The 17,558-nt window shown below is 37.6% G+C and overlaps 1 protein-coding gene across 1 annotated transcript in view; it reads left to right on the top strand.

Annotated features, from left to right (window-relative positions):
* LOC149071798 (uncharacterized) overlaps positions 1 to 17,558 on the top strand; it is a 51,988-nt gene that overhangs the window by 20,630 nt on the left and 13,800 nt on the right. The window contains 5 exon segments of the mRNA XM_089248015.1: positions 14,438 to 14,559; positions 14,702 to 14,835; positions 15,948 to 16,021; positions 16,898 to 17,023; positions 17,149 to 17,300. Of these exon segments, the coding sequence (XP_089104141.1) occupies positions 14,438 to 14,559; positions 14,702 to 14,835; positions 15,948 to 16,021; positions 16,898 to 17,023; positions 17,149 to 17,300 (608 nt within the window).

Raw genomic sequence — 17,558 nt, forward strand, 5'->3', positions numbered from 1 at the left:
GATCTCATGACGTAGTCGTTCCTATGGACATGACGGCCCAGGGGCATACTCGGAGGGGCCCCTGTGTGTTAAAATAGTCCTGATTTCATAGGCAGTTCTGGTGGATTCTATGAAAATCACATTTTTTCCATTGCATTTTACAACGGGGAGGGGGTGTCTTAAACTTTTGTGTTCCTTGAACCCCTCCCTCCTCTCTGTGCCAATAAAATGGAGGCCATGAACTCCTTTACGAAATAATATTCAGTATACAGGCTGTTCCAAGTTGTTTGTACAGCACATATCTCTGCAACCATTCACTTCAGAGAAACGTACTTTCAATTACAGAAAAAATTTCAAATGGCGTGCGGTTACTGAAAATACCCCAAGAGGAAAAAATATAAGTGGAAAAAATAAATGGGAAAAATAATTCAACTTTTTACAGTCCCTATGTGCTAAAAACTTCATTTGCGAAAGAAATTTTCATATTATTAAATGCAATATATATTTATCGAGAAATTAAATATATAAAATAACTATGGTTTTGGTAACTTATCACTGTGTTGGCAAGTTTTCATTGGCTCAAAAGTTTTCATTAAATATCAATTACATTTTTAAAAAAATAATTTTGACAATTTACAGAATTTTTACAGCTTCGAATTTAATTTACATGTTTCGCAATTTGTGATCCACGCCCTCAATCATTGGAGGCATTTACTGAAAACGTAAAAAATATGCTCGTTAACATTGCATTTAAAAATGTGAATTTTTTTGTAAATGAATTCTCTCAGAGCCGCGTTCACATTTCATTAATTGGAAGTTATAACATACGGGATCTACATAAAAAGTTAGTTTTTCTACTTATTTTTTCTTAACGTATCCGACCCTTTTAACACATTTTGAGATTTTTAAGTAACTGCACGTCATTTGAAAACTTTTGTAATTGAAAATTACAAAAAAAAATTGACTTCTTGTTACGAAGTCAACGATTGCAGAGATATTTTCTGGACGAACAATTTGCGACAGCTTATATAGTGATGTTAAAACAATGAGTTAATTCTTTTCTAATTCAAGCTTACGGACCTCCCAAGGGGTCCATCGACCTCTCCTTCAGAACCCCTGACGTGAAAGCTTCATTCTTTCACATCAATCTTTTTTTTTTTTCACAGTTCTATGTGGCCTCCTTGGCACAGAGTAATAATACTATAGAGTGCGCGCGAGGGGTTACAATGTGAAGCAAAGATCCGGAGTCACGTGACTCCAGTCGAAAGGCTGGTCAGGGAATCTCGTTGGCAATGCTTTCCTTATGGCTGTTCGTATGACGATCTCCAAGTGCTGTCTTATTTTTCATTAGAATGGTCACCACGTGTGCAGCTTTCGGATGTTCGGAACGGTTTAGGAAAGGAGGAACATTATCCTTTCACAAAGGAATACTTTTTTGCTTATTTCCCTTCTTATAAATTAAAAATTGGAATATTAAATTGACGATGCAATGGATTTCTGACGTAATCTCAGTTTTTAACGACTCCATTTTGGATTTAATTCAATTAAAGTTCCAAGTTTTGGTAAAATTCAAATGTCATGAATCATTATTAAATGTTTTAATAGAATTTTTGGCAATAAATGATTGAAATTGTGAGTTTTATGAAGTTTTAACTGAAATATACGTCTCCGCAAGATTTGGCGAGATTTGGCGAGCTGGTGAGTTCATTCGAGTTTTGCTCAACTTGGAAGAAAATATGCTTTTCAGAAGGATAAATTTATGAAAAATATTCTATTTAAATAGAATGTGAGGAAAACTCCCCCCCCCCCCTGGACAATTGCAGTTTTGCATAAAAATGCATAACAACCTCTAAAAATAATAGTATTTTTACCCCTCTTCGTATCGGTTATGTTTGCATATGCTGATAAATACAGCAAAAGCCAACATGAACTAAGCCGATGAAAAAAAATCTCTCTCTATCTTCGCATTTATTATTAATTTAATTTTTATGGCGAAATATGTGTAGTGCACGCATCTCATACGGGCAGAACGAAGTTGTTGAAATAAAGTGATATTTCAGCATGGATTTTTTCCATATTCATCAAACTTACTAACTTCATTTTGAGAATTATTCGATTCATTCGTAAAAAGTGATAAATGCTACGAAATTCATCAAACTTACTAAAAATATTGGTAATTATGCATATATTTACCAACTATTGTGCATAATTTCTGAAGATAACGCGCACTACGGATTTATCAAATTTACAGTAACATAAACATTATATATTTGTTGTATACAATATTTTGTTTCCTGTGTGTGTATAGATATTTAGAAAGCTATTAAAAACTGTGCCAAAAAAATTTATTTCATGAAATTTATACTGTTTATATTCACTTCCTTCAAATATTATATATTCAATTAAAATTTAAAAACCCATGTGTTAAGAAATTATTAAGAATTATCCCTTAATGGAAAATAAAAAAATTCCGTTTTCCAATATTTGTTTATTTTATAGAATTTATTTTTTCAAATCTGATACTCCCTAAATATTTCACATAAAAATGAGTGAAATTCATTGAAAAAATGAAGGAAAGTTTTCATCAACTTGATCGAATTGAGTCAAATTTCGTTACAGCAACATCCTAGCTTCTGCGAAAACGCGCCAAATGTAATAGCGCAGAACCTGTTCTTTCCCCGAAAATACTGCTCATCTTTTCTTCACGTTCGACAAGTTTTATGAATAGCGTGCGCGGTCTATTTATATCTTAAGTCTATGCTCCTTGGTCACTCACGATGGCTTTCATTCCAATTGATTTTTATCCGTGGCCCTGTCAAAATACCTCAGGGCAGCAAGGGGCTATATGGCACCGATTCGAGAACCGTTCTGTATACGGCTCAGGCTCCATCGTCTAGTGGCAATTTGACAACCAATTGTCACATTGGACACCACGTTTCTCATCCTATGGTCCGCGACTATGCCACAAATGGTCCGTATTCAGATTTGATAATTTATTTCTGAATGAAAATAATTCAATAGTTGTTATTGATATTAGTAATATCCATAAGTGTTCAAAGAAAAGATACGCATTCATATTCGTACTTAGGTTCATCATATGGAAATGACCCTCCTAAATACGAGATATCATTGATTCTAGGGGAAAAAAATGCAATTTACGACAAATTTTCGAATTACGGCTAAAATTGCTGAAGGACTGGTTTACTACAAGTCACAATAAACCAAAATGTATTTCACGATAAAAAAACAACAACACAAAAAACACACATTCAAATGACTAGGTAGCCATATCTCATTGAAAAAAAATACGGAAAACTTTTATCTCGAATACGGTAAAATACGGGACATCGCCAATTCTCAACAAAAACGATGCCATAAGTTGGCAAAATCACCAATTTTTGTTAAAATTGCTGAAATCGAAGGGCTACCAGAAATTGGGGGGAATTGAAAAGTAATGCACGGAGAAAACGATGAACTTCCATTACCTGACAAATATGTGAGATGGAAATTTATATCAATAATTTTCATAATATAATTTTATAAGTTATGACAATTTTTTTTATTCACAATTTTAGTAAATATTACGAATTCAAATAAGCATCGGAAAAAAAAACAGGACAAATCAATAAGAAAATCGAAACTAAAAATGAGAGGAATGTCCCGTAATATGGGACGTAATTTGTCCGTCGAATTCTTTCAAACATTTTAATGGCCCTTGGGTTCAGAAAGGTTGAGAAGCGCTGGTCTGCACACCATTTGTAGTTGACCCGTCTTACTACGAACCCACCAGTTATATAATGAATGAGATTTTTTAGTCATTCTCATTGGACATTCTTTTGTTAGATTCGATATAGCGAACAAAATTTCGGTCCCTTGAAATGCGTTATAACGTTGGTTTCTGACGTGGTGTCATTATTTCAGAAAACTTGTAGCGAGAGAGAGAAACGAATTTTTTTAATTGAAATATATATCGACTGAAACGTGACGTCAACTTTTTCTGTGATTCAATGCCTTGTTATCGTTTGCCCATAAATATTTTCAATTCTTTATGAGGAAACATATAATAACGATAAATCGAGTCGATCATTCGTCGACCCGATTTCAAGTACAATTAACAATGTCGACGTCTATCTTGAAAAATGATGACCATCCCCACTCCCAAGTGAGAGTGAATTGCAGTGACTTTCCCACGAGATTTTGACCTAGAAATCTCACGCAAACATTTACAAACACTTTTGACATTGTATAACATTAATCTACGCTTTTTTGTCGTAAACACACTTTTTTAATCTCGTGTCATCTTGAAATCGCCGATTTTTGGCATGAAATTGAGTCTAGAGAACATTGAAACGGAGCGTGAGGGCATCGTTCTCATTTACTGGGGCATTTCTTTAAATGAAATCATAAATTCATTTTTTTTTAAATTTCATCAAAACGCGAGCCATGAAAATATTAGAAGTAATTGGAAATCCCTAATTTCACGAAGATTATCAAATTTATCTAATCCGTCGAAAAACTGGAGGTATTCAGGAGAAATCTGTATGAAAAATGGTATTTTTTATTACCTGCTTAGTACGAAGGGCTAACGGGGCTGGGACACAATCAGGGGCTATAAATTATTGATTATCACTAATTTTAAAATAACTATTTCTTCAATTTACTATTTATTTTGCTTCTGAATTTTCGTCAATTCTGCAATTATTTATTTTATTAATTTCCAATTAATTTTCATTAATTCTGAAAAGAATTCATTGTATTAGTTCTTAATTTTCAACTATTCTGAAATTCTTTCTTATATTGATTCCGAAACAATATATTTCTTTATTGATTCCGAATTTTCTTCATTTCCGGATGAGGTTATTTTCTGAAACAATTTAATTCTGTAATAAATCTGAAATTATTATTTTTGTATATTTTCATTAATTCTGAATTATTTGTTTTTGTTATTTTGGAATTTTCATTCAAATTTGAAATTATTTATTTTACTCATAATGAAAGCATTGGTTCTGAAACTAGTCGTTGTTTATATTTGTTATTCGTTTTCTTCTGGCTTGAGGCGTAAAAATTGTTTTAAACATTCACACATAGACGGTATTTTGTCATTACATACGTAAGCAACAAGAATAGCAAAACTTTTGCACTTAGAGCTTAAATTGCTAAGTATTGTACATTTTTGAATTTAGAACTTTTTAGCACCCCTTTTTTTTTCTACGAGCCACATCCAAACGATCGTTAATTCCAAGTCATTCATTTGCTAACAAGTATTACGGTAGGGTCTCGATTAGGTGCGTGTAGGGTTACCACACGTCCTCCTGCTTTTCGGAAAACTGTCCTTTTGTCCTTCTTTTCCGGTTTCCGGAATTATTCTTTTTTTCTTGATGAAAATTTTCTTTCCCTCAAACATATATCTTCATTGGTATGAGAATTTTTGTGTTTTTTCCACACGTTCCGGCGCTTTGACTAATCGCCGTGGAAATTCCCTGAATGCAAGAATCGAAGTTGCCTCCAAGTCGGGCGAATGCTATTCTAGCCATGGCCCAACTTGCCCCAGGATTCGAAAAAAACTGCAAACTGCCTCCGGCAACCATTACAAGGCGGCTGGAAGTACTGCCGAGCCTCGGCGGTTTGCATCAAAGTAGCAGGTGACCTGTACTTCGTAGAACAGAAATCCCCCTCTTAACGAAATTAGGAAAGCTTCCATGAATTTCAATAAATGTATCAAAAAAACTAGGAGCTTTGTTGAGGATGTGGGGGCGCCATGGACCCTCCCAGCATTGAAGAGACTCTCAAGAGTAACCTAACTTCATATTTATTAAAAATGAAAACAGTTAACTATGAGAACACGTCTTAGCTGAAAAGGCAGAGCTCGAGTTACAACATTCGTTAGGCATTTTTACACAAGCAGCATGACGTCAGTATAACGTCAGCGATACAAATTTGCATGAGTTCACGCAGAGTTCACAGCACCTCCTAGAGATAGAAAGCCTCTGCACTGTTTGCCATAAAGTTCATTCAGACTACCTAGCATGTTTGCCACATTTTGAAACACGGCATCGTATTTCGTTTCTTCTTATTTTGGCGTAGAATCTTCCTGATTGACTCACAAATACCGCATAGTGATTGGATGTGGGGCATAGAAATCGCCAATTCTGAGCCCGATCATTTCTTTTCCTCTCAACGTTGATACTGGCACGAGCGGGGAATTTTTTTTCCCAGAATATTCTGAGGGAAAATGGACTATTTGTTGATCTCACGAGCACCGTTCCGAGTTCTTCTATATCTAGGAGGTGCTGTCCGGTACCACCACAAAAGAAGTGAAATTTTTGCTATTGTCACACCACCAATTTGACTGTGCGGTGATCATTTATTTTCCTCACAACGATGATACTGGCTCGAGCACGGAATTTTTTCCCTGAATATTCTGAGGGAAAATGAACTACTTACTGACGTCACAAGCAGACTGCGGAGGTGCTGGTTCGCGCCTGTTGCCACACTCTCGTTAATACTCAGTTTCCATTCGTACTGGAATTATTTTTTTCATTAATTCCGGTATTATTTATACTGAATCAATTCTTTGACTATTTCTTTCATTTATTCTGAATTTTAATCAATTCTGGAGTTAAATTTCTTTCACTAATTCTGAATTTTCTTCAATTATTTCTTTCATAAGATACTAATTTTCATTAATTTCGCGATTATCTCTTTCATTAATTTAAAATTGACTTCAATTTCCAATTTTTATCAATTTGAAATTTACATTAAATTTGGTTTTTATTTACATTTATTGCGTGTTCATATTTTTTGTCAGAAATTTCTTTTCCCGTATTCTATACTGAATGTTCTGAATATTCTATACTGAATGTTCTGAATATTCTATACTGAATGTTCTGAATATTCTATACTGAATGTTCTGAATATTCTATACTGAATGTTCTGAATATTCTATACTGAATGTTCTGAATATTCTATACTGAATATTCTATACTGAATGTTCTGAATATTCTATACTGAATGTTCTGAATATTCTATACTGAATGTTCTGAATATTCTATACTGAATGTTCTGAATATTCTATACTGAATATTCTATACTGAATGTTCTGAATATTCTATACTGAATGTTCTGAATATTCTATACTGAATATTCTGAATATTCTATACTGAATGTTCTGAATATTCTATACTGAATGTTCTGAATATTCTATACTGAATATTCTATACTGAATGTTCTGAATATTCTATACTGAATGTTCTGAATATTCTATACTGAATATTCTATACTGAATATTCTATACTGAATATTCTATACTGAATATTCTATACTGAATATTCTATACTGAATATTCTATACTGAATGTTCTGAATATTCTATACTGAATATTCTATACTGAATATTCGATCTCTCTTCGTTGAAAAGTCTAGCGTCAGAGAGCAACAGGTCTACACAATAGTACAATTATTCAATCATTAAACTTCAATCACAGTTAGAAAAATTGATGGCAGATGGCCGCATTACACAGAAACGAACTTCAACACGTATACACCCATTTCGGAATTTACCAATTCGTTAGAAATTCCGTAGAGGAATGTGTACGAGGTACATGTACAGTTAAGTAGTTGCAGTATTCTATACATTCAATAATATTGCATGATTTTTTTGGAAGACCCTCTTCAACAAAATCTGTAATATCGGGGTCTAAAAGGACCTCAAATCATTTCTGAGACCCCGAAATTGTCGACACCTCTTGCCTGGTACTCCCCGCGTCAGTTAAGGCCAGCCTTGCATGAAGAAAAAGTTCAAGACAAATTGTGTGTGACCGAAGGCTCAGTTAAATTCCACTCGAGTTACGTGCATGAAGGGCCGCAGTTTGCCGACGCCTTGCCTAGAGTTTCATCACCCTGCATATAGGGAGACGTCAATTCATATACAGAATCTTCACTATAAAATTATTATTATTATTATTATTATGGTCACGTCATTTCCAACACAGAAGAGGCATGTGTTGCGGGCGTTTGACCTTGCTCGGTCATCTCGCGGTCAAAGGTCGAGTCGCATCAGTCCTTTTCTTTCTGTTTGTGTTTTTTGGCAGTTCTTCTGATCGGGTTGTTTACTCGATTCTAGTAACTGATACGATCATCGTCGTCTTGTGAATCAGTTTATATAGAAATACTTCTTTTTTTTTTTTCTGTGTGTTTTTGCTGGCGAAAATCTTCAACTTCATTTTTGTTTTAATAAGATGCACTCGAGATGTTCCTCAAAATGGACAATCGAACTTTTACTGAGAAATTGAATTTTCTTGATGTTATGCCAAAACTAATATTTGGTACGAATAGTGATTTGTCTCCCCGGGAATGGAACCCGGGTCCCCTTGCATACCGAGCTGACCAATTCACCAGAGGCACACACTTTTCAATTCCTTAGAACACGCATTAGTAGCGTGAAGCGGGGAGTGGAGACATAGCAGCTTCCTTTAACTACAGCAATTTTCGCCGCAGTTGGCGTTTTTTTTGTATTAAGAGATGGTATGTGTGTGTGTTTTCGGCCCGAAATATGACACTGGAGACACATGGCCACCCGGGGGCCATTTCCTGAAGTTAAGAGAGGCTACCAATGCCTGTACTTCAGCGCCTCACGACACAGTGCGTGAAATTAGGAAGGCAGATTCATGTGTCTCCAGTGGTGTAGATGGTAGCATGCTTGCCCGGTATGCAAGAGGCCTGGGTTCGAGTCCCGGCGGAGACGAGATGACTTTTCTTTCCGAGCTCACCTCAGCATAATATCCGGAAAATAACTATTTCCTTGATATCTCTGGCTGAGAAAAAAGCCATCTATATCTCTCTATTCTGAATATTCTATGCTGAGAAATCTGGATGTTATGCCGTGTATTTGTTAGCGCACTTGCCCTGTATGCATAGGGATCCAGGTTCGATTACCGGAAGCGACAAATTACTTTTCTTTCCAAATATTAATATCGCCATAACATTCAGAAAATTCAATTTCTCAGTATATTCCGGGCCAAAAACATACCATCTCTTAATACAATCGAACCTAAACTTGAACCGACTACTTTGCCAAAATTTCGGTGATGGCTAAACTTTTTCTTTCCACTGTATCAAAAGTGATGCCGGAAACTGTTTACCGGTGTTTTTCGTATTGAATCGACGATGGAATTTTAAATCGTGGCTCAACGGCAACGCGTATCTTTGGTTGCATAAACATTACTGCTTTCTTGCTGTTGTGTGTATATTCTGCAGTGATGTTATGTGTAATGAATGAATAATTGTAACATGCCTACACAACGTTACGATTATTCATTTATTACACTTCACTCGCTATGAGTTGAAAAAAAACTCATAGTTTAGAAAATTGATTTCAGATGGCAGCACTACATATAACAAGCATTACACAGAAACTTCATGGAAAGTTCACTATACATACACACACATTCCAACACGTACCGATTCCTTAGAAGTTCCGCAGAGGAATATGGACGGGGTGCATGTCTGGTTCAGTAGTAGTAGTAGTAGTGATGTTATGAGGGTGGACCGTTAACTGTATATGGAACAAATATTAAAACACGTTTCGCTCAACATTAGAGCAATGACCACTTGGATCAGAGTGAAAAGTTCAGTGTTGGGCCACGCTTTTTTGAGGGATCTATGGTATTCCCTTCCAGGACACTACCACTACTTACCGCACATGTACCTCGTAAATACTCTTCTGGGTAATTTCTAACGAATTGGTTACATGCAGGAGCGTGTTGTGTAGGTGTGTATGTTTGCTTCGCTCTAACATATTTTTATTTTCAGAGTTATGCTTATTTCGTGTAGTTCTGGTGTTGCCATATTTCTTACGTATTCTGAAGTGACGTGACAAAAAAAATTTCAGAACAGTGGAACACTTTCGACAACACACAGTCTCACTCTCCTCGAAAATTCAGCCATCTGAAGAAGCTGCCACTTTCACTTCTACGATGGGAGACAGATGGCATCACTTCTCGAACACGAAACATGCACGATTCGGCCATCATCAATGAATTAGGGCCCGTGTATATGTTACTGCCAAAGCCCGAAGTTGGCCACTTCGCGAAGTAACCAGCCAAGTTGACTCGGCAAATGTCCGAAATTCAGACTTTCGCCGGGCTTCTGTCGGCCCCTGTATGTCAATCGCTATATATGGATCACTAAGACATCGATATTCAGATTCCTTTGATCGTTAGGGTTGCCATAGTTAACAACAATTATTATGGTTAGCTATGGCTAATTATAAAGTAAATTGTCATAATTATCACAAAAAAATACGCCAAACCGACGATGATCTCGAATCATAACGATCGGTATAAGGATGTATAGGGATCGATATATGGGGACGTTCAAGTATTACGTCGTCATCGATGGGGGGGAGGGGGTTTCCGATTTGATGACTTTTGATGACAAGGGGGGCAAGGGGGGGGGGGTTTGTATAATGCTTACGTCATCAACCACCCCTTATGAAAATAGGAGTTAGGATTCAGAGGGGCAGAGCTGATGACGAAATTTTGCTGACGGTGGGGGGAGGGGGTCAGCGTTTTGCTGACTTTTCCTGACAAGGGGGGGGGGTCAAAAATAGCTAAAAATTTGCTTTCTTAATACTTGAACGACCCCTATAGAGCCACGGCGAAAGCCTCAAATTTCGGACATTATCAGGGTCAACTGGGCTGGCAGCTTCGCGAAGTGGTCAACTTTGGGCTTTGGCAGCAACATATGCTCACCATACGTTCTGAAATGCACTTATGAATGCGTTAGAAATTCCCCAAAGAAATTTTACCAGATGCATGTATAGTAAGTACAGTAATATAGTGATAGTAGTTGTGACTCTGCTTAAATATGATATCATAAAAGTTTAACAAAAACTCGGAGTTTGTTTTCCCGGGTTCACTGAAGCATTTATATCGCTTACTGATGTATTTAAAAAGCTCAGGAAAAAAAACCCATCTTTCTCTCTCTCTCTCTATAGTCACTACCTGTGGATCATTTGCAGGAGAGGCTGCAAAGTCTTAACTTAAACGCGTCCCGCTGCTGTAAGTGTTATAAGGTAATAGAAAAACCGTATGTCCCCAAACTGTATTGATAGTGTTTTTGCCGGGTTCGGAAGTGTATCGGGGTTCGATCGATTCCCGCCAGAGACCATGTTGACTTTTGTTTCAGAGTTCATATCGGCATTAATATCCGCCATTAATATCTTTTCTTGATGTACTTGCGCTAGGAAAAAACACGCTTTCTCTTTAGAATGTTTCACATCCTCATAGGATATGCCCAAGTTCCCGAAGGTAATGGAGCGTCGAAAGATTTGCTTCTCCCAACTTTGTAATAGAACAGAGTCCCAAAACATTTTCCATAGGGTTTGGTCATACTGCACAGTCTAGTACATCTCGATACTTCATCGTCTTAGTACATCTAAATTCGATTCCGTGTAATGACGTGAAGCTTGCGAGTGTCTGCATATGAAGAAAGTTTAAAAGAGAAGTTTATAATAAGAATGACAAAGAAAAATTAGGGATATTGCACGCACGACAGTATCCAGGGCCGCAACTAGATGCTTGATCACCCGGGGCAAGTGCGCATTTTGGCGCCCCCTTGTAATGTTGAAGGTAAGGCTTGAGAATGAAATTCGCGCCCCCTCTGGCCCAGCGCCCGGGGCACGAGGCCCACCTGCTCCCCACTAGTTGCGTCCCTGGCAGTATCTACCCGTAGAAAAGTCTCGCCACAGAGAGCAACGGGTCTACAACGCTTAAAATTATTGAATCATTACAATTCACTCATAGTTAGAAAAATCGATGGCAGATGGCAGACACAGAAACATATAACACATATACGCACCATTCCAACATGTGCCAATTCGTTAGAAGTTTCGCAGAGGAATATGGACGAGATTCATGTGTGGTTTAGTAGTAGCGTGGATTTAACTTCTAATGGATGGAATCAACTCGTGGAATTAACTTCTATGAGACTTGAAAAATAGCCAGTGTCCATAGAGATGTTAGATTGGTTTTTGTCGCAATGGCCAAGCTGTATCAATGTGTACTGAGACAGAATCTTTGGCCTCATTATGCGAAAAATTAGGCGAAGTCATCCAATGTCCCGACTCCATAAACTGCCGCATTAGACTCTTCGCTGATGATTGTGTCATCTATAAAACAGCGTTCAATCTTTCTGACCAAGAATCTCTCCAACACAACCTTAACATTATTTCCAAATGGTGCTCAACCTGGGAATTACCCCTCAATTTCTCAAAAACTGTTTTTATGAAAGTGACCCGTAAAAGAACCCCTCACGAATTCCCCTATTCTATAAACTCTTTGATCTCTGAGGTTTCCCAATATAAATACCTGGGCATCATAATCTCTTCCAATCTCCGCTGGAACCTTCACGTTGATTATATCTTTAATAAATGTCTCCAAAAACTGTTTTTCCTTCGCCGTAACCTAAAATACTCCACTCGTTATGTTCGTCACTTGTGCTACCAAACATATATTCTCCCTGCCCTCTCCTATGCCTGTGAAGCCTGGGACCCCCACACCCAAACCAACATGGACAAATTAGAATCTATCCAAAATAAGTCCACTCGTTTCATTTTCAACTGTTGGTCTTCATCTGTCTCCATAACGGAACTCAAGCGACAACTCAATATCCAACCGCTCTCCTCTCTTCGACTTATCTCTCGTTTAACTTTTCTTTACAAACTCCTCCATGGGGTTTTTAATATTGACACATCCAACCTTCACATTTCTCTGTTAGACTCAACCATTCCAAAAAATTACAGCCCATCTTTGCCGGCCGCTGTGATGGTCGAGTGGTTATAGTGACGGACTCGCGATGCGAGGGTCCGGGTTCGAACCCCACAGTGGTGGTCGGCTGAAGTTGGTTTTCTGTGGTTCCCAACTTCAAGGCGCGAATGCGAGCCGATCTCCCCGTTAGGAAGTCTCGCCACAGAGAGCAACAGGCCTACAACGTTACAAATATTCAATCGTTACACTTCACTCACAATTTGAAGTATAGATGGCAGCACTGAAATATCATACACAACACTAGCTACACACTCAGACTGTTAGGTGTACACACTCACTTTGTTCCAGACTCTGCCACGAAGCTGGAAGAAATCTCGGCAACGGTATAAGTCCGGTGGTAGAGACCCTGGCGTTCATTCATTCATTCAGCCCATCTTTGCCTCTTCAGATTGTCACAAATTTAGCTTTTTCCCAAGAACTATTATCGACTGGAAAAACCTACCATCAAATATTGTAGATTGCACTACGATTTCCGAATTTTCTCGTACCATCAATCGACACTTTTGCCATATATAATTCCGCATCCTCTTGTATAGGCCTCGGCCAATCAATATTGTACAAATAAATAAATAAAAATGTCTTAAACAGGAGAATGAAAAAAAAAATGGGGGATGAAATATCCGAACGGAATCGCTACAAAATTTTTGCTGGGAGGAGAATGATAAGTATAATTATATTTTGTTTAATTTTAATGATATTGATTATAATTTGATGATAATGAGATTGATTTGATCTGATATTGGTTTTAATTTATTTTAATCAAAGAGAATGAATATAATTTTCATTATCTTTCATTAAAATTACAGCCCGATAAATTATTAACGCGTTAGACCACAAACATCACTTTTTTCTATACTTTACAAATCAATACAATATATATTTTTAATACGAAAAAATATAACTTTCATTTAAATAATATGTACTGTATTCGCGTGATTTTTACTGCACTATTTATTTCGAAACTTTCTTGAAGGACTGTGTGTGTTTCTCTAACGCAATTATAAGGTATCAGATAATAAATTCATAAATAGTTTAAAAATTCATAAAAATTGAAAAGATTTGTATATTTTTCAATGCGGTTTGCGAAAAAGTTATTCTCCAGAGGGGGAAATTTTTTTCGGTGAAGAAAAAAATTAGTCAAAAATTCGTCGAAAGAGGGCGCTGCACGGAAGCTAATCACTGGAAATATGCAGATCTGAGTCCTATAGTATGCAGAGTATATGATTAACACTGCTCTATATCTCGTTACTGGCATTTACATAAGGTTTCCATTGTGATTTTTACTTTGGTGAATCACTATTGGTATCACAGTATTCACGATAGGTGAAGTTGTTTCATCTCAGACACGAATCGCCGGTTGAAGCTTTTCGAACGTTCGGACACATAAGTGATTGAAGATATTATTTTCTTTTGTGCAGCGCCTTCTATCGACAAAAATTCAAACTAATGTTTTTTCTGTATCACAAAAATCCCCTTCGTGAGGCCAACATTTTCGCAAACCGCATTCAAATACAAAAATTCGTTTAAAATTGTATGAATTTTTTAAACTATTTACCTGTGTGTGTGTGTGAAATTATGGGACACTCTGTACATGCATAATAACACTCCATCACAACACTTTTTTGCTTCCAGTTACGCTGCAAGGCTTTCGTTCTCAGCAAGACGTGCAGAAATTCATCGGATTCATGGTGATGGTCGAACCCAAAGAGATCAGCAATGATATTTCGGCAAGACCTAACGTTGGATCGTTCCAGGTAATCTCTTATACGTATTGTTTTCGATACAAAAGAAAGAACCGCACTTTCTTTTCCCCTTGAACACTGGTGCCAACGAACCATAAAATGCAGACAAAATCAAACTAGAGTCGCTGCCATTAACTGCTATTTGTTTTTTTAGCTTTTCGGAGATGCCCTATCAAAATTCTCGGAGGAATGTCCGAACGCCATCGTCCATACGTCCACGATGCCAAAATCCGAAATCAAGGTCCTATGGAAAGCGCCACCTGCTAAAACTGGATGCGTGGTTTTCAAGTGAGTTGTTGTTCGGTTTGTTTAGATAGACTCAATTATATTGCTTGTGGATATATAGTCCTAGAACGCTGCATCCACCATATATGAATAACATACAATATTACATCTGTATGCTGGTGGTCAAATCATGTCACAAAAGGGAAATGTTTTGCAGTAGAGTCGTGTAAAGATCTTTTCTTAGAATGTCTTTCTATGTTTCTACGCAGCTCGATGATTCATTAAGTGAATATAGTCAGCGCTCGATATAACGGCCCCATCCTCGTCCCGTTTGAAACGAACGTTATATTGGGCTGGTCGTTGTATCGGAAGTAAAACATATATGGTAGTCGTTTTATGGAAGCATTTGGGACTTCCTGCCGGTAGTTGTAATGGAATGTTCGTTATAATAAGCGTCGATTGTACATCTGTTATTTATTGAAATAGGACTTGTGGTTCCATGTGTAATGTAACGAACGTATTGCAGATTAATAGCGTTAATCTAATACTAACTTATATGGACGCAGTGCTCTTTTTCTCCGGCATACACAGTACAGAAATATAAATTACATCACAACTTATCAAACTGAGATCAGCTTTCCGGTGAAGCAGGAGCGTATGCAGAAAAACATTTGAATTAACAGAAGTTGGTTAAAATGTGAAACATAATTTCTCTTTCGATATACGAATTTTTTCACAGAAATTTAAGGAGGGGGGCACAACCCCCCTCCCCCCCCCAATCCGTCCCACACCTCTGAGGGGAAGTGATTCGATTGACTGAGATCCATCTCAATAAATGGATAGATGTTGATTATAGAATAGTTTGAATGCGTAATTGAGGATGTAAACGAGCTTGAAGGGCTTGCGGCAATAAGTAAGTGGGCGAGCTCCATTCTTTTTCCATCGGACCACAAAAGAAGTCATCCCCTTTCTTGCCCCCATTGTATACGATGGTGTGTTAGACACACAGAAAACTGATGGAGTTATGTTTGAGTTGTTTTTTTTAAACAAGAAAGTGGTCTTTACTCAAAAGTGCCAAAAATGGAGCTTACTCCTTCTTGATACATGCATTTAAATTATTTTGGCACTTAAATGTTTTCATAAACTCACAATTCGTAATGCATATCTTTCGTCAGGGCCACCGTTCAGGAAACGAAAGACATTTGGTTCATGGATCAAGGAAGTTTGATGAAAGAACTTTGCGAAGATGGTAAGTCATATTGGTGTGTATACTGTATTTGGTTCTTTCCATCTCTCTAAAGCACACTTCCATAGTTTCAGTTCACCTATGCTTACTTTTAGTACTAAGAAACCGCATACATGCACCTCGTAAAATATCCTCTGAGGAACTTCTAATGAATTAGAACACATCGTAATTATGCCCTATGTCAGCATGGAAGTTTTGTTTCTGAGAGAAATGCCTGTTATGCGTTCCATGCCATCTGTCTTTCCATTCTTTAGCAAACTATTCGGCAGGGCAAAGTACCCTGCCGAATAGTTTGCTAAAAATTCTAGAAAAGACTGCTTTAGACAGCTTTTTCTCGGAAAAAAAACTGACTACTCCCAGGGCCGCGACTAGGGGGAAGCAGGCGGGTCTGATGGCCCGGGCACTGGAACAGATGGGGCGCAAATTTTACCCTCTAACCTATTCTTCATCATTATAATGCGGTGGCACAGAATACGTGCTTGTCGCGGCTGACAAAGCGTCTAGTTGCGGCCCTGACACCTCCAAATAAATTCAGCTTGCATAATTTTTTCCTTAATATGCAAAGCACTGAAATTTTATTCCTTTAAGCGGTCGGTCGCCTTCATCTGATTATAATTAAGGGAACATGAAACACAAGAGATGAGGACTATCCCCTAGAGCCTAGACTGCCTTTCTATGGTTTTTTTCTGGAAAGGGGGGTTGTCTTCACACTAATAAGACTTTTTAAGAATATGCAGACTCGCAGCTTCAAATAACATGAAGACACCAGTTTGAATGGTGATGTAGTTTTCTTAAAAATCCATGATGACTCACTCATTCGATACATTTTTTTACATTTGAAATACATATTTTGATTTTTATACGTTGGCACGCGTACAGATCAGGGAAACTGGAACGAACAACCGGAGATAATGACGAAATGTTGCGCTTGTGACGAGGCCAAATACGAACTCACTTTCGAAGGCATTTGGTCGAGGCATACTCATCCCAAAGACTTCCCTCAAAGTGAGACCTTTTTTTGATTATTGCTAAAAAATCTATTTACATAAACGATTCTTCGTGTAATACTGGATAGTTTATGGGATAATCTCGAGAGGATGAATTTTTTCTTTGCTCATATATATACGCAGACGAATGGAAAACTCGGTTTTCGGACATCATCGGTGCCTCTCACTCCGGAGACTTCAGACTGTTCCAGTACGGTGAGAAAGCTTCTGAAGGCATCAAGGAAACCGCCATGACTGGAGACGCCAGAAAACTGGAGTCTGAATTGAAGACAGAGGTGTATTTCTATTTTCCCCCCTTCTTACATCTAGGAGTTCTAGTAAGGCCTTCCTCACACGGAGACACTCAAACTGATCTTCAGTTGCTCGCGGACCGAAAGACTGGTCGACTGAGCGACTCAATTTGCTCATTAATTCATTCTTCCTCACACGGGGCTACTAAAACCTTCATAACTCAGGAGACTGAGGTAAAATAATGCAGTGTTTAGCTTTACCTTCACGCGATCACAGGAATGCTTGTCAATGCTACGTAGAGA

This window comes from Pholcus phalangioides, unplaced genomic scaffold (assembly GCF_987345545.1).
Source record: "Pholcus phalangioides strain wild (caught in Gottingen) unplaced genomic scaffold, Ppha-v1.0 ptg000018l_1, whole genome shotgun sequence".
Taxonomy (NCBI): Eukaryota; Metazoa; Arthropoda; class Arachnida; order Araneae; family Pholcidae; genus Pholcus; species Pholcus phalangioides.